General features: G+C 33.0%; 13 protein-coding genes across 13 annotated transcripts; 10 read left to right on the forward strand and 3 right to left on the reverse strand.

The window, feature by feature from the left end:
* Positions 1-1087: 1087 nt before the first annotated feature.
* NAEGRDRAFT_81389 (uncharacterized protein) lies at positions 1088-3525 on the reverse strand (the record flags this gene model as incomplete). The annotated part of the gene is made up of 7 exons (XM_002671825.1): positions 1088-1691; positions 1743-1934; positions 1981-2383; positions 2548-2749; positions 2790-2994; positions 3037-3209; positions 3280-3525. The coding sequence occupies 7 exons, from the start codon at positions 3523-3525 to the stop codon at positions 1124-1126; spliced, it is 1989 nt and encodes a 662-aa protein (XP_002671871.1). The 3' UTR covers positions 1088-1123.
* A 260-nt stretch (positions 3526-3785) lies between these two features.
* NAEGRDRAFT_73052 (uncharacterized protein) lies at positions 3786-6284 on the reverse strand (the record flags this gene model as incomplete). The annotated part of the gene is made up of 1 exon (XM_002671826.1): positions 3786-6284. The coding sequence occupies one exon, from the start codon at positions 6282-6284 to the stop codon at positions 3786-3788; it is 2499 nt and encodes an 832-aa protein (XP_002671872.1).
* An 855-nt stretch (positions 6285-7139) lies between these two features.
* NAEGRDRAFT_73053 (uncharacterized protein) lies at positions 7140-8389 on the forward strand (the record flags this gene model as incomplete). Its single annotated transcript, XM_002671750.1, has 4 exons — positions 7140-7314; positions 7361-7772; positions 7825-8088; positions 8155-8389. 4 exons carry the CDS (start codon positions 7140-7142, stop codon positions 8387-8389), a joined length of 1086 nt encoding a protein of 361 aa, XP_002671796.1.
* A 784-nt stretch (positions 8390-9173) lies between these two features.
* Positions 9174-10841, forward strand: NAEGRDRAFT_73054 (uncharacterized protein; the record flags this gene model as incomplete). The annotated part of the gene is made up of 3 exons (XM_002671751.1): positions 9174-10170; positions 10218-10555; positions 10605-10841. The coding sequence occupies 3 exons, from the start codon at positions 9174-9176 to the stop codon at positions 10839-10841; spliced, it is 1572 nt and encodes a 523-aa protein (XP_002671797.1).
* A 967-nt stretch (positions 10842-11808) lies between these two features.
* NAEGRDRAFT_73055 (uncharacterized protein) lies at positions 11809-12168 on the forward strand (the record flags this gene model as incomplete). The annotated part of the gene is made up of 1 exon (XM_002671752.1): positions 11809-12168. One exon carries the CDS (start codon positions 11809-11811, stop codon positions 12166-12168), a length of 360 nt encoding a protein of 119 aa, XP_002671798.1.
* A 69-nt stretch (positions 12169-12237) lies between these two features.
* Positions 12238-12744, forward strand: NAEGRDRAFT_52609 (uncharacterized protein; the record flags this gene model as incomplete). The annotated part of the gene is made up of 1 exon (XM_002671753.1): positions 12238-12744. The coding sequence occupies one exon, from the start codon at positions 12238-12240 to the stop codon at positions 12742-12744; it is 507 nt and encodes a 168-aa protein (XP_002671799.1).
* Positions 12745-13128: 384 nt separating this feature from the next.
* On the reverse strand, positions 13129-13712 carry NAEGRDRAFT_83282 (uncharacterized protein). Its single transcript, XM_002671827.1, has one exon. It carries the CDS (start codon positions 13690-13692, stop codon positions 13159-13161), a length of 534 nt encoding a protein of 177 aa, XP_002671873.1. The 5' UTR covers positions 13693-13712; the 3' UTR covers positions 13129-13158.
* A 356-nt stretch (positions 13713-14068) lies between these two features.
* On the forward strand, positions 14069-14838 carry FM178 (uncharacterized protein; the record flags this gene model as incomplete). The annotated part of the gene is made up of 2 exons (XM_002671754.1): positions 14069-14453; positions 14603-14838. The coding sequence occupies 2 exons, from the start codon at positions 14069-14071 to the stop codon at positions 14836-14838; spliced, it is 621 nt and encodes a 206-aa protein (XP_002671800.1).
* A 198-nt stretch (positions 14839-15036) lies between these two features.
* Positions 15037-15900, forward strand: NAEGRDRAFT_81391 (vesicle transport v-snare protein). Its single transcript, XM_002671755.1, has one exon. The coding sequence runs from the start codon at positions 15195-15197 to the stop codon at positions 15876-15878; it is 684 nt and encodes a 227-aa protein (XP_002671801.1). The 5' UTR covers positions 15037-15194; the 3' UTR covers positions 15879-15900.
* Positions 15901-15982: 82 nt separating this feature from the next.
* On the forward strand, positions 15983-17049 carry NAEGRDRAFT_73060 (uncharacterized protein; the record flags this gene model as incomplete). Its single annotated transcript, XM_002671756.1, has 2 exons — positions 15983-15995; positions 16043-17049. 2 exons carry the CDS (start codon positions 15983-15985, stop codon positions 17047-17049), a joined length of 1020 nt encoding a protein of 339 aa, XP_002671802.1.
* A 147-nt stretch (positions 17050-17196) lies between these two features.
* NAEGRDRAFT_81392 (uncharacterized protein) lies at positions 17197-20569 on the forward strand. The gene is made up of 6 exons (XM_002671757.1): positions 17197-17882; positions 17933-18029; positions 18069-18117; positions 18163-18228; positions 18275-18324; positions 18371-20569. Exons 1-6 carry the CDS (start codon positions 17243-17245, stop codon positions 20544-20546), a joined length of 3078 nt encoding a protein of 1025 aa, XP_002671803.1. The 5' UTR covers positions 17197-17242; the 3' UTR covers positions 20547-20569.
* Positions 20570-22241: 1672 nt separating this feature from the next.
* On the forward strand, positions 22242-25315 carry NAEGRDRAFT_81393 (uncharacterized protein; the record flags this gene model as incomplete). The annotated part of the gene is made up of 2 exons (XM_002671758.1): positions 22242-23890; positions 23951-25315. The coding sequence occupies 2 exons, from the start codon at positions 22242-22244 to the stop codon at positions 25272-25274; spliced, it is 2973 nt and encodes a 990-aa protein (XP_002671804.1). The 3' UTR covers positions 25275-25315.
* Positions 25316-25413: 98 nt separating this feature from the next.
* Positions 25414-26340, forward strand: NAEGRDRAFT_73063 (uncharacterized protein; the record flags this gene model as incomplete). The annotated part of the gene is made up of 1 exon (XM_002671759.1): positions 25414-26340. One exon carries the CDS (start codon positions 25414-25416, stop codon positions 26338-26340), a length of 927 nt encoding a protein of 308 aa, XP_002671805.1.
* Positions 26341-26448: the final 108 nt, after the last annotated feature.

The raw sequence follows: 26448 nt of genomic DNA on the forward strand, positions 1-26448 counted from the left end.
AACTGATGTCTTTCATTTGATATCTAATATACCTCTCCAGGTTGGTGTTGCTAATTTCAATGGAAAGGATATTATGCAATTAACAGGTGAGTAATTTGGGTCTTTGGATCGGATGATGATGAACAATTTAAATATTATTATTAATTAATTAATTGTTTTTGTTTTTATTATTATAATTTAGGAACTATACCAATGTATTACAAGGGAAGCAGATATAATATTCCAATGACTTTTTGGATTGTTGAAATGTATCCATATCATCCACCTGTTTGTTTTGTTTCTCCGACAGCAAATATGATGATTAAATCAAAGCATAAACACGTGGACGATAATGGTCAGTGCTATCTCCCATATACTGCAAATTGGAATCCATCATCATCAGATCTTTATGAATTAGTTAATCAATTGAGTGCAATCTTCGGAACTGATCCACCAGTTTTTCAAAAAAGCGCAACCACAACAACTACAAACACCAATGTTTCTAATCACTCCATTCCATCAGGTACCTATCCACCACCTTTCCAACCTCCAACAGGTTCAATGTATGGAAGTACCTATCCAGGAACTTATCCATCATATGGAATGAATTCATCAATGTATAATCAAAGAAAACCAACTGAAGAAGAATTGAAAATTCAATTGGTTAACAAAGTAAGACAACATCTCCAAAATGTAACACTAAAAGAATATGGATCTAAAATAGAAGCTGAATTCAAGACACAAAATCAATTAACTGCAAGAGAAAAACAATTGGAAGTTGTGGAACAAAGAATGAAAACTGAACTTGACCAAATTGAAAAAGAGAGAGAAACATTAACACAAAAAATTTCATCATTAGAAACATGGATTCAAAACAATGAAAATAAGCCAATCGATGTTGATGTAATTATTAATCCACAAGATATCCAAAGCAAACAAATTCTTGATTTGACAAGTGAGGAAATGGCTATTGATGATGTAATTTATTTCTTAGAAAAGAAGCTTCACTCAAAGCAAATTACTTTGGATGACTGGTTAGATCAAGTAAGAGAATTGAGTAGACAACAATTTTTAAAGAAGGCACTTGTAAAGAAGATTTCTAATTAAATTTGTAATCATAATCATGCCAGTTTATTCCTTCTTATTAACATCTTTCAAAAACTTTGAACAGCTCAGGAAGATTGGCAACTTCAACAATTGAGCCATCATTTACAACAGATTCTGGAGGTTTAAACAAGAGTTTGATCGAAGGAAACACTAAATGTTCAGTAATCCATCTCATTCTCTGCTTTGAATATAAGGTAGAATTGGCATTAGCCTCTTGACTGCTCTTTTGACTATCATTCTCAGATTCGTCCTCCAGTTCAAAATCTTCACATAAATTATAGAATGAGCTTATCACTGTTGACACATCACTAAAACATCCAATTTCAGAATCCCAATTTACCTTAAATGCTAGTGCATATAAAAAATCCGGAACTCTGTGCATTGGTGGAATATAATTCTCCAGCACATGAGGAAGTGAAACCAATTTAAGATCCTCTGTAATACACACAGAGAAGTATTCCTGTAATATTTCTTTTTTCTCATTAAGAACAGACAATGCTTCTCTAATAACTTCGTCATTATCAGATACACCTTGTAAAATTGTTTTAACATCTAGAGAATTCTTCAAATTAATCTTTTTAAATCTACCAAATTTGGCAAGAACTCTCTGATATAAGTGTATTTGAGTAATTGCATTCATATCTATTAAAATTAACCGATCATTAAATTGTACAAGTGAATATTTAGCATTGATATATCCAACATAACTACTAGATCTCAATAGCTTTTCAAGTTCTGCATGATTTTTGGCATTGATAGAATTTCTAAGTGATTTCAAACTTTCCAAATCATCAACATTTTCCTCATGCTCAGCTTCAGGTGATTTGGATTGTGAATTTTCCTTTCGTCTAAAAATATTAGAATTTACTCTGGCTATGAATGTACATTACTTACTTTTTTGTTACAGGTTGTGCAGACACTGAAATTTCAGCATCCTCGTCCTCTTCCTCTTCTTCTGTAAAGTTTCTTTTAAGGGAGGGGAAATATTGATGGATTTGTCCAGTTTGATCTGATGCGCTGGTTCTTACTTTGTTCTTTGGTAGCTCCTTTTGAGTTGCAAGTTTTGGTGATGTGAGAGAAGGAGTTGGAATGATAGCATCATCTTCGTCATCATTTATCAAATTAGGTGGCAATATAGGTGTAAAACTTTTAGAAGGGGTTGCTTTTTGAGAAACTTCAAATGTTCTGGACGAATTGGAGCCCAATAATTTTTTCCTCAAAACATCCTTTACCTCTTCAATAATTCTATCTTCATCCAATACTGCCACTTCTTTCTTTGTTGGATGCATATTTACATCTATTTTTTTAGGATTTACATTAATACTTAAAAATACGAAAGGATGTGTTGACTTTGGTAAATAAGGTTCGAATACACTCATTACGCCTTTTTGTAATTTACTATGAGATACTAGTCTTTCTGTTAAAGATAAGTTTAAATAATGAGAGAATAAATATACGTACTGTTAATAAATAAAGTAAATGCTTTTTCCTTTGAGCTATAATTTACATTTGTAAAGTACATTTTTCCAGTCAACTCAATTTTTTCATTGTTAATATCTGCTTCAATAATTTCCTTCTCAATTTTTGGTCCAAATAGTGCTTTGATATTTTGTCTGACATTATTTTTGGTTAGTGTATGTACAATTGGTTTGGTTTCCCCTTGCTTAACAAAAGTTATTAACATTCTAAGAATCTATACCAACCTTTTTCAATGTAATACTGACACCAGTATTGAATAGTGCATAGGCTGTAACTATTTTTTGAATAGCTTTAGGTTCTGTATTCAAGTTGACAGATTCCCTTCGAGTTTTGTTATCAAAGAATAAATTTTCGGCTCGAATGATGGTACCTCTAGCTCCAGATCTTTTTTTCATTGGTCCTGTGAGTTTTCCATCTCTATAGGTTGCACTATTTCACAAACGTCAATAAATTTCATAAAAGGAAACCTACAATAGAGCAGTCGATTGTTGTTCCGTTTTTGATGTTATTGTCACGTGAGCACAAGTACTAACACTTGACAAGGCCTCTCCTCTAAATCCGAATGTTGCAATACTTCTCAAATCCTCAAACGAAGATAATTTACTTGTGGTGTGACGTTCACAAACAATTTCCAAATCTTTGGCCTTTAATAAATATAATTAATTAAATAATTTAATTTAAATATTCAAATATTCTCAATCAAAGACTACATACTCCAATTCCACATCCATTATCAGTTATTTGAAAATATTTTAATCCTGCATCTCCAAACTCTATCGTAATAGAATCCGCTCCAGCATCAAGAGAATTTTCCAATAATTCTTTAATTGCATTAGAAGGTGCAGCAATAACTTCCCCTGCAGCAATCTTGTTAATCACTTCTTCCGAGAGAGGTTTGATCTTCCCATCAACTGGTGGCTGAGAAATGCCAACACTGCTTACTGTTTGTTGTGATGACATTTTTTTTTCCAGTTAAAAAAGGATTATTTTTTTACTCAACCCGCCAACTCCTGTGGAATTAATACTTTACTGTTAATATAAAGTTCTATTCACACTAGCAGTATTTCTCACTACTTCTGTATTTTACAGCAAAAGCTTTTTGAGCTTCCCCCCAGTTTTGGTTTTAACAATCAATCAAAGATTGATCCACTTCTTTCGACATTGCAATACTAAGCTGATCAAAGGAAGCTATTTACTGTAAGATTATTGTTTTGGGTTTATTAATAAATTATGTCGAATTTAGATAATAAATTGAACATAGTTTTACCTGTTTTCTTTTGCAAATCATCATCATCCACAAAGCCGCTTTCACCTCTCTTTTCAATGATGGTTGCTGCTTCTTTATCACCAACACTTTTGAAACTCTGTAATTCATTGCAATTACATTCATTGATATATAAAAATTGATTTGCATGGAGAAATTCCATTTGATTAGCAAATACTCCAAAGTAATCTGCAAAGTTTTCCTTGTGGATGACAATCAAATCATTATCATTTGGAATATTAGACACAGTCTTTCCTGTAATTATTATCGTGATATTATGAACTTCCAAAGGTTCGTCCTTTTCGTTAGTGAATTCTAATTTTCTGTTTTTTTCTAATTCCAAATTTACCTCTGCAAGTGAAAGATTACCACTTTCAGAATCTGCCCATTTGCACTGTATATGAAAAACCAGAATAGCTGTACCATGTTTTTCTTGTAATCCTAAAATAAGAACATCACCTGCCTTAGCAGCAGTGGCATTTAAAACCACATAACATTCCTTTTGTTTGAAATCTAAATTATTGTTTGCCCTTACATCAAAGTCAAATGTTGGATATCCAGAGCTTGTTGTAAGTTTGATCTTTTGTTGTTTACGATGAATGTGGTTGACTGCACACATCATTTCCACCTTTGGTATCCTTTGTAATTTAATTGAAGCTGTACCAGATTGCATTTGAGTAAAAGGAAATAAATGTTCTATGGTTAGATCTTCTTCATTATCAGACAATAAAGATAATGTAAGATATAAATATCTATGGATAATTTTTTCCCAGCATCCACCGTTAATGTTCTTATCAAAGCTGAAAAACAAGTCTTCGTAGAGCTTAGTAAATTCAGTGGGTATTAAATTTCTCAATAACACTGGAGGGTATATTGCAATGAATTCGTCTTCTCCAACTTGGTCAAGCATAATATAACCCTTATTCTCCATATCAGAAAATGTAATTGGTGGTGCATGAGTTCCGATGACGTCTGTCTTTGATATTACTTTTCTTGTGAGAATGCAATAAAGGAGTGTTTTGGAATATAAACTATTGAACACAGGATACTTATTAGTCAGAGTAGCAAAGGCCCCTCCCCAAGCAGTTCTTTCAGTTAAATTAGTTTCTTGTAAATGTTGTAGATAAAACTCAATACCTCGAGGGAAACCTCCAAATAATCTTATAAAATGTCTAAGTTCTGTGTTCGTTCTCCAATTTATCAACTTATCATTGGATGGTTGAAGTTTGTCTAAAATATACCTTATTTTACCTTCTGGTAATAAAGCAGTAATTGGAATGTATTCTGGTGTATATGTACTTCCAGCTAAATTATGACTTATGACACTGTGATAAGTACCTGCAAATAAAGGTAAAATATTTGTTTTGTGTCTTGGCATGTGTTGTATAAATTGCCCTATACCAGACATTATTTGTCGAAGAGGATTCAACTGTTTTTCGTTTGTGCCAGTATTAACTGAATGTGCTTCATCTATTGCAATGTAAAATCCAATCTTGTCACTGTTTTCAAACAACCTTTGTCTAAAAGCAGTCAATACTGTAGTCATGGAAAGGGTTCTATTTTTCACAAATGCAGAAAATGATTTTCTAAATGCATCGAACTCCATATCGATAAAACATACAACTATAGAGTATATCATCCTCAATAATAATGATTCAATGGGTCTAAAGCTCTCTACAATTTGATCATATGAGCAACCATTACCGAATGTAACAAATAATGGGAAATAATCAACACTTAACTCTTTTGTTTTGGCCAATAAGACACCCATTTCTTTCAACAATCTAGATTTCCCAACACCAGGTGCTGCTGCAATAAATGATAATCTTACATCGGATTTATCAATAATTTCCTTATCCTTGATCTTTGAATCTTGTTTTTGATAAACATTCATAATAGCATTTACAGGTTCATCTCTTCCAACAAACTCGAAATCCGTTCCAAATGAATGTACAAGTATCCCTGATGACCGTTGAATTTTGTCATACATTGTTGTTACATCGAACTTTTCAGAATTAATATGTTTGGTGATAAACACCATCATTTGATCAACAGTTATTTCTCCCGAAATATTTTCAGTTTCTGCAATCCCTTCATCCGTTTGCTCATTATTTTTGATCAAATCTGTTATTAGCCAATTAGCAATGGCTTCCGCAATATCTTTGTGTATATCTTTACCATCCATCAATGAATTAATTACTGCCTGTTTTGCCTCTTGTGGTGTCTTATTGCTTTCTGTGCATGTTTGATAAGCACAAATAGCATTGTACAAATGCATTCCTCTCAATTGTTGATTTAAATCATCATCACATAATCCCAGCTCCTCTTTCAATGCGTTCAACACATCACTTTGATTCCATTTCCTTATTTCTTCTATTGTTTTTCTCTTCTTGCTATTCGGTATGGAAAACAGTTTCGTTGCACAAGCTAATCTCTTTTTATCGTTTGAAGACATTTTTTAATCTCGTTTTTCACTGGGTATCCAGACATGCCTTCAAGTAATAGAAAATGGTCCAATTATTCATAGCATTCATATTCTATCGCCTAAATATGGTATTTAATAGCAGCATGAGAAATCATCAACAGGTAAACCAGTTAAAATTGACCTACGGAAGACAAAAATCTGATAGAAATAATAAATTCAATTCAGAAAAATTCCAAATCCATTAATTAGTAATCCAATAGCATCCAATATTTGAAGGTGATTAGTATTGGTGGTCTTCATGAAAACATGTTGATACGTGTGATGACGTGATGGTTAAGATAACCAATGTCGCAACAATGCAAAACAAAACACTTGACATGAAAATCATGACAGATTCCGAGCTTGGTACTTGCCACTACTCAACATACTCAGCACATCAAGGCCATTATTAAAGTATGCAATGGTCACTTCCGATTGTTCCATTTTTTTATCTTGTTTTCTCTGTTATAATAAAATGCAAAATGAGGGCGGTGTGATAAAACAATGCAGCACCTAGGAGCCAACTCAATTTAAAACTTTAGCAATTGCTGTTGGAGAGTTTCTGAAAGCTCCACAACCAAGGGCTGACAAGACCACATTTCTAACTCCATGTTGAACTGCAATCTTTAAAATGGCCTCAATACTGCCAATATTTCTCTCATCAATTTCTCCATCACATGATTGAGAGAGTTTGGAACTGCAGCAGTGGTAATGACATCGCCAATTTTCTCTTTTCAACATCTACAGATAACCATCTTATGATTTTGATGATGGAAGGACTGAAAGAGAGATGAATGGACATGTTATCATCGGAAGATTCTGGATAAACAATAATATTATTAAAAAATGTCTCATCAACAAACCCCTCACTATCAAATTGTTTGTAAAGAATTGGTTTTTCCTCCGACAAGTGAAAGTGTCCAAGTTGTTCAAGCACCTAAAAATTTATTATCGGAACCATTGGCTAAAAATCATGTCAGAATCAAAATTCTCTATGGTTGTTTGAATTATGCTGATGCGTGTAGGTTTTTTTCAATTTTTTTCTTGTATTTGACACAAAATTAAAGTGCAATGTGGAGGAAAATATCAGGAAAAGATGAATGCTCCTTTTATTCCTGGAAAAGAGTTGGCTGGTATTGTTTGTGACGTGAATGGAAAGGGTGATCGTTTCAAAGTTGGAGATTGTGTCATTATGCTTGCAGAGAAAGATGGTTGGCAATCATTTATTGATCTACCACTTCTCTATCCTGCCATTATCAAAGTTCCAAAGAGTGTCGACTTGAAGAAGGCAGCTTCATTGTTGGTTGCTTATTCGACTAGTCATGTTGCATTGACTCATCCAAGACATGGTGCATTAACTCAACATGATGGCAAATCAAAACGTAGTACTGTACTTGTGTTGGGTGCGAGTGGAGGTGTTGGTTTGGCTGCAGTTCAAATTGCTAAATCACTTGGAGCTATTGTAATTGCTGCATGCAGGTAAGTGGTTTTTTCACCAATCTACTGAACTACATTAAATTTTCACCAACAGCTCTGATGAAAAATGTAAGATTTGTACGGAAAAGGGACAAGCTGATTTTGTTGTCAATTATTCATCCAACAAGAAGGATTGGTTTAAACAGGTTTTGGAATTTACAAAAGGAAAAGGATGTGATATAATCTATGATCCAGTTGGTGGAGATTTAGCTTTACAAAGTTTGAAATGTATTGCCTGGGGAGGTTCACTAATTGTAATTGGATTTGCCTCGAGTATTCAACAAATTCCAGCAAACATTTTGCTAGTCAAGAATGTGAGGTTTGTTTCTTTATTTCAGTCTTGATCATTTTAAAAACATTTAACTAAAATTATTGGAAATTTTAGAGCTACTGGATGTTATTGGGGCTCTTATATGAAACATGAACCTCAAGTCATCCAACAAAGTATGGCCACTCTATTTGAAATGCTTGTGAAGAAGCAAATAGATCCATATGTGAGTGAATGTTATCCAATTGAATCAGTTGCCAAGGCCATGAATGACATGTTGGAAAGAAAGACAGTTGGTAGAGTGTTACTTTCCTTCCCTCAACAAGAAAATATTAGACCATCAAAGTTGTAATAATAATCCAAGTTTATTGTTTGTGAACAAATAGAAATCATGATTTTTCATAAGAAATATTTCCCGCTTCTTTTTTCTTAAAATTTACAAAAAAAAATGCCTCCAACAAAACAAAATAAAAGGAAAAAAAAACAAGTGGACGAACCACACACTCCAACAAAAAAGACAAGGAGAGTTGCTTCCGATGCAAATTTTAACAAAAGTATTGAAGCAGAAATACAAAATGACTTGTCCACGTTAGAAACAAATGAATCCCACCTTTTGAGAATGTTTATTTCTTCTGGATACCATAAAAGTAAACCTTTTCAGGTTCCAGCATGGTGTACTTCTAAAAACAGATTCCTTTGCAAACTTTCATTGTTTAGTATTACCCCCAGCGATGTGTCTAACCACAACGACGTTATTTCCTCTTTGGCAAAGGAGTTTGGAAGTCTAGTAAGCAAAGTTGCAGAAGAAAATGCATCAGAAACTTCTATTCGAAATCTACTATCAAAAAGTCCAAAGTTTGAAATGAAAGTTTGTGACTCGATGGAAATTCAACATGCAAGGTGGTGTCTTTACCCTTTATTGTTCAAAGAAAGGGTATTTATGGGATGTTATGAAGAGCCTAGCGAAGTGGAATTAACCATAAGGATGTTCAGCTCTCTTTGTAATATGAGTGATCTTTTTGGAGATACCAAAACAAATGCGTAAGTTTCTTTAGCTTCAATTTATGACTCATAATCGATACAGAGGGGTTCAAAGCTTTAAAGACAAAGAATTGAACGAAAAACTCAAAAAATTAATGCCTGATAGAAGTGTTTCATTTAAAATTCCACAGACAGGTTCGTATGTAATCCGTGTACTTCAAGAAGATAAGTCAGATATCCTCAAGGTGGCACAAAATCACCCAAATGAAGATAAAATTATTTGCTTGTTAAAAATTTCTCACAGCAAATTGATGAGAGAAATTGTAACCACACAACTGTCACACCAAGATTTGGAGTTTTATAGTGGCGTGTACACTTATGGATTTTTAACAAGTAAAAATAGAGTTGAGATTCTTGGTATGAGATGTGATGTAATGCAGACCGATACTGAAATATTCCAATTTAAGTATTATCTTGAACATTTAGGAAAATTCAACCTTGTTCATGGAGAACCTCTTTATCGTTTATGTGGATTTGTTATGGCTATATTTGCCACCTGTGCAAAACAACAAGAAAAAATCAACATGTTCTTGAAAACATACCCCAAATCAGATGAAAATAGCATTTTAATTGCTGAGAAGTTAAAGAAAAAACAATCTGTCTTTGAGGTCTCTGACGAAATAAGAATATGGCATGGTTTTAATAGATATGTAGTTGGAAAAGTGGAGTCTGTTCAGATATTCAAGGGAAAGTCTATTGCTAGAGTTAAATTATTAGAATCACCAAAATATTTATATATCAAGCACTCTATAGAACAAACAACTCCTAGAGTACCTCAATCTATGGGTTTTCCTTGCACAATAGAGGTCAAACGAATAGATTATCATGTTGAGATATCATTTGAAGGTGAATGTTTGATAGATGTAAAATTAGATTTTGAAAAAGCTTTGAAAATGATTGTTCAATTATTGGTTGAAATGGGAAATGTTCACATGTTACAATATATTCATAATGATGTGAAAAGAAGTAATATTGTTATTTACAACAATTTTACCAAGTTAATTGACTTTGAACTAGCAAAGAATTTTGACTCTTATGATAGGGAGAATCAAATTTGTGAACTTTTTGGCGACAAGGTTTATTCCAAAGCAGGTATGTTTTCATAATTTACGATATACTAATCCAACCAAATCATTAAGGAACTCCAAATATGATGCCTCCAGAAAAAGAAAAAACAGGATCTGGTTATATTACACCTATGACCGATATTTATTGTTTGGGAATTGTTATTTCAGAAATATTAGATAGGAATCTTACAGTTTCACCATTTTCAGAAAATCAAAAACGAGTGATAACTAAGATACGAGAAATGAGTACAAATATGATCCACAAAGATCCAAAACAGAGATGGGATACAGATCGGTGTCTTGAATATCTTCAATATGAAAAAATCATTTCAAAAAATGATATTCTCCATGAAAAGGAAAATCATGACAGAACCACAGAGTTTATTAATAGTGAAACACAAAAAAACCTTGTTGATGGTTCGATAGTGTGGAACAATAGACTTTAATTGTCAATTTAAGAGATCCTTTTCAAAAATTTTCCAAATTCCTTGCCTATCTAAGCAGAAATCAATCACACTTGAAACAATTCTATTGGTTAATGCACCACCAATCTTTCAAAATTGTCTCGCTTGGTGTCCAAACGAAATTAATGTAAAGTATCAAGTTGCTACCACTGTCAAAGCAGTTAAACAAAAATTACATGGTTTGAGTGCGACTATTCTCTGCTCAACCAAGAGCGAAGTTGATGAAAAGTAAATGATTGAAAAATGTTGCACATACCAATCTTGCTTGATTGAATGTAATTGAAGTATCTGTACTAGATCTGTAACATTGGCAGCTCTTGCTAAATCTTGCTTATTAGCCCACACCAATTCGATAGTAAGGAATCTTCCATAACTTTATGTAATTTTTCTGAAACTTCTTCAAACCTCTCTATCATTCTAATCTACAATGAAAATAAAAGCATCTATTCCATTACAATTGAGTTTCCATATGGTTCTAATCTTTTATGATCACCAATATCAAAAACTCTGAATTGAGCTCTTATATTGAATCACTTCATCATTGAAACCAATAGTAGGGATAGTATTGACATTCTCATCTAATTAAATCTTGTACAGAGTTGATGTTTTACCAGGAATTGATTTGTTATAAAATTTGAGTCATATGAATTGGATATGAGGTTTTGCTTGTTTCTGATAATCAAACTGATACTAAACATAATACTGCAGAAGGAATTTTGAAGCAAAAACATGAAATAAAAAAGACTACAGCACCACAGGTTCCCAAGTTGTCTCCAACCTCAGTACTGATGTGGCTCGACGATGCTTAACTTCTCAAATCGGACGGGATGAGGTGCATTCATCGTGATATGGCCGTAGCCATCAATAGTCTTAAATTCTGAAATATAAATCTACCACCAAGAGGAACATGGCTGGAGAACAGGTGTCCTTTTACTGACTTAGAAAGAAACCAGACAACTTTCAGAAGAACACGTCAAGATCGAAATCAAAGAGAACACAGAGAGTTTAACAAACTCAAGAATTGAATAAAGCTAAAAAGGAAAGTGAATAACTGTTCTGTTGTTAATTAGAGAGAAGCGAAATGTGAAAATTTTCAATATTTTAAAATCTACAAGTTCACAAATCCCCATTCACAAAGCATGGCTGTAACACAAAGATAAATTACAACATGGACCTGTAACAAGTTCACTTTCAACAAAATGTCAGCACAACAATCACACAGTGGCCCTGTTCAACTATTTTTGGATTTGGATCTTTCCTCTCCATTGCTTATTCATCAATTACGTGATGTTCCCTCTTCATTAAAATATCATGTCATTATGCTTCCGATAAATAATGCATTTCAGTTGACCATAGATCAATACAGTGGATATGAAATAGATCATGGAATTTTATTTTCTGATTTTAGTGATGATGATTATGGAAAATTTGCACATTTAATTTCTAAAAGAGATTTACGATATATTTCTAAACAAATTATGAAATTAAATAATTACGAGTTACTTGTTTCGATTGCTGTCAAATTGAATTTGTGGAATGAAAAGAAATTTGTCTTGTGAGCTGTTAAAAAATTTGGATTTTCTCTCAGTTTTGCCTCAATAAATTTGCAAAATGATAGAGAAGTGGTCATGGCTGCAATTGACCAAAATGGATATGCCATTCAGTACGCATCTGAAGAAATTAGAAATGATAGGGAGATTGTTAAAAGATCCATTTCAAGAGCTGGATGTGCACTTCGATATATTGCCGAGGAATTGAAACAAGATAGAGAGATAGTGATGGAAGCTGTTAATGAAAATGCAATGGCTCTTGCAGACGTATGTAATTATTTTGGAAATGATAGAGAAATAGTATCATTGGCTGTTAATACTGATGGAAATATTATTAGATTTGCAAGTCCTGAATTGAGAAACGATAAGGAAATTGCAATGCAAGCTCTTAAGAAAAAAGGAATGTCCATTAAATACCTGTCAGAAAATTTGAGAAATGATAAGGAAGTTGCTATGCAAGCTCTTCAAAGTTGTGGTATAACAGGAAGGAGTTTTGGATTGTACATACATACAAAAGAATCACCATTAGATTATTTATCTGAAAGTGTTAGAAATGAAATTGAATACGAAATGAACATGAGATAAAGAATTAAAAACAGCATTTGAAATCTGCTGAAAGTGCACTAGCTAAATCACAATTTAATATTGGACAATTATACCAACAGCGTTGAATAAGGTTATCGACAATGAACTCAAATTGGTGCTTTAATTCCAATAGCACGAACTTGAGTTTTTTTTATGACAATAATCCATATATTCACTGTTTTTTGGATGTTGATGGCGTTTCCTGGTTGCTCACTGTTGATAAAACAGATTTTTCTGCATTTTTTCACTTCGGATTCAAAAAAACATTTTTGTAATTTCAAATCTTGGTCAAACTTGAAGTTCAAACGTATTGTTTCAGAAAGCAAGCATTGAATTTTACCTACAATAATTTAAACCCTTTGCAATAAAAATTTTAAAAAATAATTATTTAAAATTATTATTTCTGAAAATTATTTATTGGGCATCCTTAATTGCTGGGCATTTTGGACCACCTCCGATCATAGAAACGACCAAGGCAACGATCAAACCATACAAACCAAGAGCTTCACCGAAAATGAGGATCAAAATCAAACCAACGAAAACTTTTTGTTGTTTACCATAAGCACGAACACCAGCATCACCGACAACACCAATAGACAAACCAGCAGCCAATGAGGACAAACCACAAGACAAACCAGAAGCCAAGTGAGCATAACCAGAGTATGTTGAGTAACCACTCTTAACGTTAATGGAACCAGCAATAATAATAGAAACGATCAAACCATAGATACCCAAGATACCAGCCATAATAACTGGAACGATACCCTTCATGACAAGTCTGTGGTCCATGATACCCAAGTGAGCAACACCAACACCAGCCTTAGCAGAACCATAGGCAGAACCCAAGTTAGCAAAGATAAGAGCAGAAGCGCATCCCATCATACCAAAGAAAGCGGCAGAAGCAGAGCAGAATGGATCACCTGCAGTTAAATCGAGTAATGGCAACATGTTAAAGACGATGTAAAGTTATTTTTTTTCAATTAGAATAAATAATATTTATTTTTTAAACGATTTTGCGTTGAGTCAAAATTGTCAAGAGAGACTTTCTGAGAGGAGCACGCGTGACTGATGAGAGGGATGCAAAGAAGATTTTTTACAATGAAGAAGAATTATCAAAAGAACAACCGGAGATGGGTTTTGGGTAACAATACGGGCCGAGAAAATTCTTCTCCGAACTACGGAATTTATTTTGAATTGGATTCAACTAGGCTTGTTGAAACTCTCTTTAAATTACGTACTTGCTTAGTTGTAAAGAACAACAATTCAATCACGTTGACTACTTTCTATTTAATATTATTGTATTAATTATTTAATATTAAAAAATATGGGTAACAAACAAACAAATAGAACTTCGGATAGTCATCCTCATCAAGTAGACTTTATTCCAAAGGAATATTTACCAATGAATGAAACATGCATGTTGGGAATGATGATGTGCCCTGGGAGGAATAAGAAAATACATCGACGAAATTTACAACAAGATTTGGAAAGGATTCGTGATAAATTTGATGGTCAAACCATTGTCACATTGGTGAGGAATGAAGAATTGGAAGAGATGAACATTGTTGAATATCTTCCGAAAATTAAACAAGAATTTGGAATGAAATCTATACATTTTCCAATAAGAGATAAATCATTACCTAATGATAAGGAGGAATTTTGTAAATTAATTGATGAAATTATTCAAGAATTAATTAATGGAAGAAGAGGTTTGTATAATTTTAATTATTCTCATTGAAACGTTGAATTTATTTAAATTCCATTGAATTGGATTAAATATTGAAATTATTCCTTGTAAACTTGAAATGTTTAATTGAATTTTAAAATTCTATTGAATAATAATTTAATCATCCAACAGTAATTGTTCACTGTAATGGTGGAAAAGGAAGAGCAGCAACAGTTTGTACTGCAGTTTTGCAAGTACTCAAGGTCAGGAAAGTCAAATGCCAGGAATACATTTCCAGTTCATCTAATGCCATGACCATTGTTAGAACAACGAGAGGAAGTGGAACTTTACAAAATCCCATTCAAATCATTTGGTTAAAAACAAAATTCTTAAGCTATTATGAGAATGAACACTTCAAAGGGTCATAGTATTTATTAAATTACATAATTCTCAATAATGACTATGGAGAATTTTACAAATTCCAGTAATCGAGCATTGCTATCTCAAAGATTAGTTTTGCAAACCGTTGAAATTCGAATTGTATTCCATTTCCTTTAAATAATTCAATTTTATAAAAATTCAAAATCTATTTTAGATTTCAATTTTTAATTTCATAAAAATATCGCAACCGAACTATCGTTCTTCACCACAAGGGATAACGATTTAAATTTTTCATCATCAAATTACATTTACAGGAGGAATTTTATTATAGCACATTGGAGATTGTGGAATTTTGTATAATACGATCAAGTTGTTAAAATAATAATAATAATTAACGAACAAAATGAGTGAATTATTCCGTAGTTATGAAGATGAATATTTCGAAGCCTCCAACGGAATTAAACGTTCTTTGGCCGAGTTGAAGAGTGTATCTGGAGATGCCAAGAAGAGAGTTGTTCGTAAAATCGAAAAGGATCTCGACACTGCAAACAAACAAATTAAACAAATGAACCTTGAAATGACAAGTACTGCCAATCCTCAAGAAAAGGAAAATTTAAAGAAAAAGTTAAAGACATATGGACAAGATTTAACCAATCTTAAAAAGGAATTTGAAGGAGCCAAATCAGATAACAATAGAAATAGAGATGCTCTATTCTCTGGAGGCTATGATGATGATCTTCCATCAGCAAGTGATGATTACAGAAATAGACTAGTTCAATCTACTCAAGTATTGGAAAGATCAAATGAAACTTTGGATCGTGCCAGTAAAATTCTCGATGAGACTGAACAAATGGGTGTTGAAACAGCAGGTACATTGAGAGAACAAGGAGAACGTATGAAAAAGACTCGTGACAAACTCTATGATGTTGATTCTCAAATCAAACAAGGTGGTAGAATTCTTGGAAGAATGTCAAGACGAGAAGTTTTGATCAAGGTCATTATCATTGCTGTCATTCTCTTCTTATTGCTCATTATTGGTATCATTTTATTCTTTATTTTCTATGGTATCTTTAAGCCATCCAAATAAATTGTCAAATATTAATTTTCTTAATCAATATCAGAATTTTTGGATCAATACCAGAATTGATAAATTACAACAAAATTCATGACATAAATAAAAACATAAAAAAAATGCGTGAAGTTGGTATGTAGAGAGACAATTTTTCGATTCCTATCTAATCACAAATTTAGGTCTTGTTTTTGAATGTCTTCATTGTGAGACATATTTTGTAAATACTGTAAAATTAATTGATTTGAGTGAAAATAGAGGAAAAAAGAGGGATCTCTTGACTGACACCTATATTTCCCTTCAAAAACATTATGAGGATTTTCGGAATAGATATCAACTCTGTGTTTGTCCCACATGTAATGAATTAATTTATCAATCAAAGTATCAGGATTTGGATCAGAATTGTATTTTGAGTTTGTGTAGAGTTTTCAAATTTTTAAAGGAGGATGATTTACAAGAATTGTCTTCAAATTCTTCTGCAAATAATACGAATGGTGGAATTGGAGGTAGTGATAACAATGTAGGAAGCAGTGCATCACATGCCTCTTCTTCTACTGATGAAACAAATACCACTAATAATGAATCATCATTTATGGACCTATTTGAAATATCAAACAAGGACATTTTGAAAGGATATGAAATGGAAAAATCAAATGGTAAAAAGCAACATGGAAAAAAGTCAAAGGAAGAAAAGAAGGGAGAAGAGCATGATCCTGATATTCATGTTCCACTCTATATGGATGTTGGAACCAATGCAGGAGAATCTCAAAAAAAACAAAAGTGGGAATTAGTATTTGGTGTTGGGCCTGCTAGATTGGAGTTGGATTCATCAAGGTCTGGAAGAATTTACAAACCATCATTGAGATCACTAAACTTACCTCACATCTCAACCAGTCTGTACAAACTTCCAGAAAATGTCATTACTTCTGATATTCAATCTCAATGTGAAAAAATTGTTGAACTTGTTCAAGGATTGGATGAACAGGCCTTGACAGATTTAATACTCAATGTACTTGTTAAAAAGATTCCACTCTATGAGCATTTTGATGAAATTTCAGAGCTCATCACTGAACAACTATCCTCCATCAGACACATTAGAGAAATTGAAAAACAAGAAGAAATGGAACTTGCAAGACATTACAAGGGTAAAACTCTAACAGACATTCTCTCTAAAAAATCAAAACAGTAACACTCAAAAAATTAAATCATTTCCAACCTCTTCTCTTCACCAGTGAAAACACGTTTTCATTCCAATCAAATTCCAACCATATCAATTCTATTTAGTTGTTCACGTTGCTCTTTTCATTATCTATTTTTATTCTTAAAAAAAATACAAGTCAAGCCTTTGATTTCTACAGTGTGTGATTTTGTTCGGAATCAGAATGCAAAGTCAGAACATGTTTGAGTCTTCTTCGGCTCCACCTTTGGAGACCAATTATAATAATAATGATGATAACAATAATCAAAATCCACTCTCTATTAGTATGCAGCTATCGGAAATGGCTAATCACATAGTAAATCCAAAATATAATATGATACATGCAAGTGTGGAGACTGATCATGCGAGAGAATATAAATTATTGGTCGAAAAGAGAAAATCAATGGCTGGTGCAATTGATGTTGGAGGTGCTAAAGGAAATAATGGACAAAACGGAAGACCAGGTAAGAATGGAAGACCTGGAAGAGCTGGAACAACTCGAAGTGAAAGTAAAATTGGAGATCGAGGTGAAAATGGAGAACATGGTACAAATGGTGAAGATGGTTATCATGCAGAGAATGGTAGAGATGGTGATGTATTGAATATTCTATTGGATCGATCATCTCATCCACAAGAGTTATTTGTTAAATATTCGAGAGAACAATTGAGAGCAAATTATATTCAAAGCCAGAGATATGGATATAATGCAAATATTATTGATGAACACAGATTTAATTCCAGTTCAAGATTTCCTCTCAATTCTCCAAATGAGTTTGTCTTGTTTAAATCAAATGGAGGTGACGGTGGAGATGGAGGTAATGGTGGTATGTAGTAACTTTCATTTGAAATTTGGAATTAACAACTTCATCAATAGGTCACGGAGGAAATGGTGGTAGTGGTGGAAATGGATCTAATGGTACTGAACAAGGAGGAGATGGTGGTGATGGAGGTAATGGTGGAGATGGTGGCAGGTAAGTTTTGAATTTAAAATATATTTACAATTTGTAAAGAGCAAGTTATGGAGGTCATGGAGGTAGTGCAGGTTTAATTTTCATTAATGTAAGTGATAGGATGAATAGAGTTGTTGTAAATTTATTATTATAGACCTATGATCCAAGATTACTTGTGTTGACAAGATCAGAAACTCATGGAGGAAGAGGAGGTAAAATTGTAAGTGTATAAATTCTTTAACCTATTTACTTTAACTTTACAATAGGGTATTTGTGGAGAGTTTGGTGTTGGTGGTAAAGGAGGATCAGCTGGAAAGTAAGTTTTGTATTTTTGAATTTAATTTGTAATTGAATTTGTAAAGGGGTTTACTCAAGATGGGAAGACATGGCAGACAGGGCTCAAATGGTACAAAACAACAAACCAACATTGCACACGAGTCACAAAATGGAAGCGATGGTGTAACTGTTTATAGAGTTCTTGATTTCCGTACTAATCAGATAATGTTTGAAGGACAAAAGTCTTTTACAGCAAGAATTCTTTCATTTGATGTTGAGGCTAATGATGACGATGGAGTTTTTGAACCTGGCGAAGATATTACATTGAAAAATTTCAAAATCCACAACGATGGAGATATTCCTCTTCCTGCTGGATCAATTCTTCGTATTGCTTACGATCCAAATGGATTTATTTTCAGCGAAGATCAATATATTCTTCCTGAGATTGGTCCAAAACAAACACTCAACTTGACAAATACTGCCTTAACCGCTAAAATTTTACCAAATGCTTTGAAAACCTCAGAGCTTTCTAAAAACATTTCTCTCAATGTTCAAGTTGACTTGTTTGATAGAATTTTTGAGGAATCAATTATGGGATGTACCATTCTTGTTCAATATCCAATCAATATTACAAATATTGATTATTTAAAGCAAATGGGAAGAGGAGATTCTTCAGATATCATTATTTCATTCACAAATTTGAGTAAGAGACCATATCAATTTGTGTATAATGTCATTACACATGATCAACTTTTCCTTGTAGAGACTGAACAAAGGACAATTTCATTAATGTCACAAATCAAACCAGAAAACATCAACATGCATCCACATTCTGTAATATTAGGCTATTGTTCTGAATTTTATCAAAAACAACAAATGGAAATAGAATTGATATATAAGGACACAGTTATTCAAAAAGTCAGCAAATCCATACAAGCAGTCCCTCACTTCAATCCAACTGTAATAGACAGCACAGATGTGTTACTAATTACAAATAATACCTTTAGAAGAGAAGATTTCAAGGCATTTTCTGAAATATTCCAACTTTTAAATATCAGAGCTAATTTTTGGGATCTTGATTTTTACAAAGGGATTTCATATCAAGAAGATACACGAGCTAGACATACCATTTCATGTGTCGATAAGTATAGAGGAAAGCTGATTATTTTATGTGCTAAAAACATGGATGATGTACAAAAGTTTATGCCTATGGATCTTATTTATCATTTTGGCCAATATGAAGCTGATCAAGTATTGGCTGCTGACTTTAAGTACAATAGTGGTCTTTTGGTATTGACACCTGAATTACCAAAGCAGGAGGAAATGAAGAAAATTCTTGGGGACTCTCATGTTGCTGCTCATGTCACTGAATTTGATTCTGACAAGCAATTTTGTGGATATTACAAATTACTCTATCCTACCCAAAAGGATGTTGAAGAAAAATGCAAAGAATTGGAGATGGAAAAGGAAAAGAATTCCCTTGAGAGATATGTTGTAAATGTTGACACTTTAGAAATCAAGCAAGTTAAGAGTGATTCTTGGGTTTCATGGAAGTATTCATACGGAAAGGCCTCAATGTTCAAGTTGAATGTAAATATTTTCCAAACACTTGTTGGACTCGCATTCAATAGCGAAACAAACTTTGATGATTTTGGAATATTTTCAGATCAATCAACAGGCGAAATTATTGATAACCCAACCGTAATTGAACTATTGAAGAATAGGAGGAATACTTTACATTTTAACTTACTCTATTCTATTGCTTATAGTTTGGGATTGGAATCCAAATTACAAGTTTTACAAGAATTGGATGGTAAAACTGAAACTTCCAGACTCATCAGAGACCTGATTAGATGGACATTATTTGAATCCGTGAAGAGAGAGACTAGACTTGGTAGTGGAGTATCTCCAACATTGGAAAGATTAGTTCATACACTTGTACATAAGCCACACTTAATTTGTGAAACTACACTCACCACAGTCATTCATATTTTCGAAAGAGCTAGTAGTTTCACGTATTATGGTAGTTTTGTTCCATCCTCTTTGAGCTTTGGTTACAAATTCAAAGAAAAGAGAAATGAAATTATCAAATTGAGTGAAACAGCTGATGTAGAGTTGAGAAGGGCTGGCCTAGAGGCAATCAACAATCAAACTATTCAATATTTCGATATAGATAACACCATTTTAAAGGCAAAGTCAGAGATCTCTACAACAGAGTTCCCTAAATTGAGGGACGTAGCTTTGACTTATCTTATTGAGTAATAAACAAATATTTATTCGTTTTGAATTTCCAAATCATGAAGCCATTCTTCATATATTGAAGGATTATCCAACAAGTCAAAGTTATTAGGGTGAATGTATTCTAGTAAAACTCTTCCAGTAGTAAGGTTTAACAAATACAATCTTGGTATGGTTCTATCAGGGTTTAAAGCTTTTGTTAGTGCCAAGTTAGCTTTTGCACTATCAAAGGGCAATGCATAGAAACCCATATCCATTTGTTTCATGTGAAAGAAAACTCTTCCTTCGTTCAATTCATTCGAAACTATTACAAACTCGATAGCTTCCAGACCGTAATCTGCCTTAATTCCATAGTAGAAATCCACAACTTTGTGGATGTATTCTTTTTGTTTCTGTAACTTCCAACCAACAGTCCATGATGGTGCAAATAAAATTCCCACAATCTTTTTATCTGTCAATGTCTCTAACACCTTTGACACTTTCTTCTCTCTAGATACCAAATCAGTTTTTGGAAATAATAAATTAATATTAAGCTCAACATCATCCATAAAAGTTCCATCAATTATTCTGTATTTTTTGGTGTCTCCTAGTTTTTCTCTCCATTCATTAAATAATTTCATAACTGGCTCAATATTTCCATCAGACTTGTTGTCAATATTAAGGGCTTCCATCTCTCGTAATTCAGAAAGGCTTGGGCCTTTCATTATTTCAAACTTGTTATCCTCGAATTTCCAAGGGTTAAACAACAACAGTTCTGGCTCTTGACTTCTTGTTGAATATGATATTCCAAGTTTCGGAGCTACAGATCTTAGTAGTCTGATATTATTCGATGCATTATAAAATTGATACCAAGGTAATTGGAAATTTGTAATAGGCAGTCTATTTCTTGATCCTAAATCAGGAGGAAACTGCACCATATCAATAGATCGGCTTCCATATTGTTGATGTATTATTTTGAAGAGTTTTTCAACCTTTTCATGAAATTCCATATGATGTTCGATATCCAAGTTTAGCCTTTACATATATTTTGTATAAAGCATAAACATTAATCATTCAACCTACCTCAAAACACCAATTAACCTCGACTTGTTGCACACATCTTCAATAGGTTTGATTATTCTCTTGACCTCCTTCTTTTCTACTGTAACAAACTTTATCATCATTCCGGAAAAAACACTCCTCAAATACTCTTGATTCTTCCCCAACATGACCTTCTTTTGAGTCCTACTTCTAGCCATCTCTTCATAATCAATCACAGGCTCATAAGGTTTTTCATTCTTGAATAAGTCTCTCATTTTTTTCTGTAATTTTTGTTTTTCGAGAAGAGGCTGCTTTTTTGTCCATAGGTATTACTGTCTTGAAGTGTGCTTCAGTGCCTTCATTATGAACAATAAAGGAGATGAACACTGAAAAAAAACTGGTGCAGCCTCAATAAAGTATTACTTGTTAAAATGAGAGGAAGAGAGAAATCGGAATGTATTATTATAATCAACAAGAATTGTAATGGATTTTAAGGTTTTTTTGGAAAGCTATTTTGTAAAGGATGTATAAGAAGAGAGGTGGATGAGTAGAAATGGTGAGAGCTATTGATTCTTAACAATGAATAGTTTTGAAGAAATAGGTTTTATTAACCATAGAACCTTCAAGTAATTTTCCCGCCCAATTCCCTGATTCATATTACCGTTAAAAACTGTTCCTTAATAATTTAAATTATAAAAAATGATTAAAAATGTCCAGCCTCATTCTAGAGAGTTCATGTCCTCTCCTCCGAGAAGGTACTCGTCATTGTATGCCAATAATGGGACAGTTACATCGGTATCATCATCACTGTCCTCAATAAGACCAGACTCACCAAGATATAGCACTAATAACATCACAACAACAACAAGTGTTGAATTAATTACTCCTGTAAAAGCCTTCATACCCAAAATTATTCTTAAAAAGAAGGTTCCTGAGACTTTTTGTCCTCCAAAGAGAAAAGGGCACTCAATGACTTTTTGGAATAATAGATTATATTTATTCGGAGGTTATCAAGGAGGACATTCAAACGATCTATGGTTTTTGGAAGGAAATAAGTGGAAAAAATTGGATGTTCAGGGTGTGTTACCTGTAAAACGTTCAAATCATTCTTCGGCAATGTATAGAAATCATCTTATTGTTTTTGGAGGTGATAAGGGAACGGATTTAATGAATGATATGTGGATTATAGATCTTTCAAAACCAGAGTCGGATATGAGATGGAGAAAAGTAATCCCAAAGAACCAGCCACCAAAAGTTAGATATGCTCATTGCTCATGCATTTTGAATGAAAAATTAATGTTATTTGGAGGATATTCAACTTCCTATCTGAATGATCTATATGAATTTGATTTTAAAACTTTATTATGGTCCCCAATAAGTGTTAACGATGCTCCTCCAGAGAGGTGTCACTTTACAATGACAGCCATACCCGAGTGTAGCTCATTATTAGTGTATGGTGGTTCAAATGGAGAAAATAATTTGAATGATGTTTGGGTTTTCAATCGATCATTTTGCACATGGTCTTTGTTGCAAATGAATACTGATGTTGGTTGGCAAAAGGGCATTAAACCATGCCCAAGATCCAAACATGCTTGTACTAAAATATCTAGGGATACACTTTTAATACATGGAGGTAATGTGAGTCCTTCTAAGGATAATAATATTTGGATGCTAAAGCTCACAGGGTTTTACGAAGACAAGAGGTCACTAGGAGTAGAATGGAAAAAGTTAGAATTCTTAGCTGCGGATGGTTTTTGCATTCGAGAAGCTCACTCTATGAATACAGTTGAGACTGATATTGTGATATTTGGAGGTTTTGCACCACATGTGGAAGGTCATTATAGAAACGATACTTGGTGGGGAGACATTTCCTCACTGTTGGAAAATTCATTTGAGGAACCTGAGGAAACAGACGAGGAAGAAGCTGAACCAAAGCTGGTTGACAATGAAATTGAACAAGAAATTCTCAATAGAATCAATGAAGCTATGGGAAGAGAAAAGCCAATCAACAAAGGTTCTGAGTTTGATTCGGCAGACATTTTTGAAAAGATGGAACTTTACACACCAAGAAAAGTGGAAGGCCTTAAGAGATCAACAACTCCAGATAGAAACGCAAGCCCAGATAAGAAAATCTTAGAAACACCAAAGAGAACTAACTCGCCAAAACGAGGAAGTACCACACCACAAGAAACAACAACTCCAAAGAATTCAGATTCCACATCTCAAAAAGTAAATATTTTAGAAAAATTGGTGGTTGAATTAAGTGAAACAGTTCAACAATTAACAATTTCTCTTTCAACGGAAACAAAGAGAAGGATATCAATGGAACGTGAAATTGAAATGATAAAGTTCTTACTGGAGCAAGAAAAAAAATAAAAAATGAAAAAATTCAAACAAATGTTCAATAGAAAGAAACCAGGTACTATCATTCCGCTTCATGATCTATCATCTAATATCCAACAAGATGAAGATGAATCTAATTTGTATTCGGAAATAAAAAGTAGTAATCATAATTTCAAGGAAGTGGATTGGTTCGAAGACTTGGATCAAAAGAATAATTTTAATAATAATAATAATTGGAATGTTGATGAGGAGACTTTTAATTTGGATTATATTAACGAAGAAAATATTAAAGAGGATATTACTCCTATCATAACAGTGACCAACGATCATGGTGATGATGAAATTACTTTAGCGTACTATCAATCTAAAGATGATCAAAGTGATAATACAAGCAATGACGATGATGAAGAATTAGATTTAGAACAGGAATTTGAAATCATTCCAAACTCAAGTCTTCCAAAGTTGGAGAGAATGAATTCACTAAAGGAGTGGAATGCATCCTCAAAACCATTCTTAAATCAAGATACCTTTTTCTGTATATATGTATATTTAGAGGACGTGTTTGATATTTTGAGACTTTCTCAAGTATGTCAAGCAAGTAATGCAGCATTTAGAGATCCTTACTTGTGGAGAAATGAAATTAAGAAGAGAACAATCACCTCAATGAATCTCTATCCAGAATTAAATAATTCAGTGGTTGATGAGAAATCTGGAAAACAAGAAAGAATGGATGTGATTTATAAATACTGTAGATTATTAATGGATAACAAAATGGATGGAATTAGACGTTTTGACGGCATAAGGAAGGCACAAAAAACATCTGAGATTGCCAATATTGAAAAACAAAAACAAGCAATCAAAGATTCTGAACAAAAACTACTTGGATTAATAGCTTTAACGGTTGTATCTTTCCTATTGGGGTTAGATTTCCTCAGACTAATTATGAGAATGATTGCTTATTTAATTTACTTTGTTGCAAGTTTTGTTGTACCAATAATTATTTGGTATTACTATTCAAGTGCTTCACAAAGAAAAGAAAAAGGTATTGCTTTCAAACGTTACGGCCTTCCAATTTGCTTTTTCAGCGCAGCTGTATTCATATCTCAGTTCTCATTTGTAAATACTATCATTATGATTGCATGTACCTTATTTACTGGATATTTGAGTGGTCACCTAATTGTGGAAAGGAGAGTTAAAAAACAATATGTAGCACTGAACGAAAACATTAGTTCTATCAGGAGAGAGATTGATTGTCTAGAGAAGGAAACCTCAGAGAAAGTAGAGCAATTAATGAAAATTTCTCGAAAAATACCATTAGGATACAGACCAACCACCAATAGACGAGAAAGTCCACCAGCTGCCTCTAACAATATCTGTATGATTCAATAACAAATTATTATTTTATTATTCAATAACAACATCCAGTTTTTAAAAGACTTTGTCAATTACAAAAAAAATGTCTCAAGTCCCACTTACCATTCTACCTCCGTTTGCTGTTGTCAGTGAAAAAGATCCTATCAATGGCCAAATGTATGAATTCCAATCAATTACCAAGATGGCAACATACTCTTCCTATTCTTTCGAAAAGCTTCGATATGAAGACTATATGGGAAAGAAGAAACAAAAAATAGAAACAACAACATCATCGGATCAGGAAATTGCCACAGAATTATTTCAAAGATATGACATTAAAGCAGACCAAAATGATGATCAATCTATTATTAATGGAAATGTATCATCGGGAAGGAATTCCTATCTTTCTCTGAATATTAGTAGTATTTATTTTAATATTATGAGTGGTGATGATTCAGTTGAGAAGAGATCAAGTGATGTGGCTATCGTAATGGCAGATTCAAAGGTATTATGTCACAAAATAATACTCTTGTGTAGATCACCTGTATTTAAGAAATTATTTGAAATGTATCCTGATTGTAAACTTATTTCCATTCCATCTATCAAAAAGCCAATTATGGAAGTATTAATACAGTATATTTATACTGGACAGATTGATAATGAACATTTAATTATTCATGATTATGTAATAGATGTGTTTGAGGCTGCAATTTTATTACAAATGAAACCCTTAATAGAAGTTCTAGCTAAAATTGTTTCATCAACAACTAGAAATGTATATTTAAGCGCCAAGATATGGACCTGGACCAATAAGATGTATTCTCAAAAAGCATCAAAGAATATTTTCGATAATTATTTCTTAATTGATGAAATTTCAGCAAATATTACATTGGAAGATTCATCAACAGGACTCGATGATTTAATTTCAGATCTTCACACTAAAACAAAGAACTTGTACTTGGAAAGTTTTGGAATGGAAATTGAAAAATCAACAAATTATTTAGAGGAACAAGGTCCAAACTTTTTGGAAATTCTTTTCAGACTGCTTGAGGAACCTGATACCAATTCTTTACTTTCTAAGGATGCTACATCAAGTAAGTAGTCTTTAAAAATTCTTTTCTTACAAACAACATTAGAAATATTGAAATGGACTGCCAATATCAAGATTAGTACAGCTCAGAAAAGACAATTAATTAAAAAACTTGCAAAA

Source organism: Naegleria gruberi (assembly GCF_000004985.1).
Source record: "Naegleria gruberi genomic scaffold NAEGRscaffold_58, whole genome shotgun sequence".
NCBI lineage: Eukaryota > Heterolobosea > Eutetramitea > Acrasida > Naegleriidae > Naegleria > Naegleria gruberi.

Bases quoted from the DNA above. Each gene is read 5' to 3' on its own strand.
- NAEGRDRAFT_81392 (XM_002671757.1), top strand. From the start codon at position 17,243: ATGCAAAGTCAGAACATGTTTGAGTCTTCTTCGGCTCCACCTTTGGAG. The intron at 18,118-18,162 runs GTAAGTGATAGG...TTATTATTATAG, and splicing joins CAGGTTTAATTTTCATTAAT to ACCTATGATCCAAGATTACT. The intron at 18,229-18,274 runs GTAAGTGTATAA...ACTTTACAATAG, and splicing joins GAGGAAGAGGAGGTAAAATT to GGTATTTGTGGAGAGTTTGG.
- NAEGRDRAFT_81391 (XM_002671755.1), top strand. From the start codon at position 15,195: ATGAGTGAATTATTCCGTAGTTATGAAGATGAATATTTCGAAGCCTCC.
- NAEGRDRAFT_83282 (XM_002671827.1), bottom strand. From the start codon at position 13,692: ATGTTGCCATTACTCGATTTAACTGCAGGTGATCCATTCTGCTCTGCT.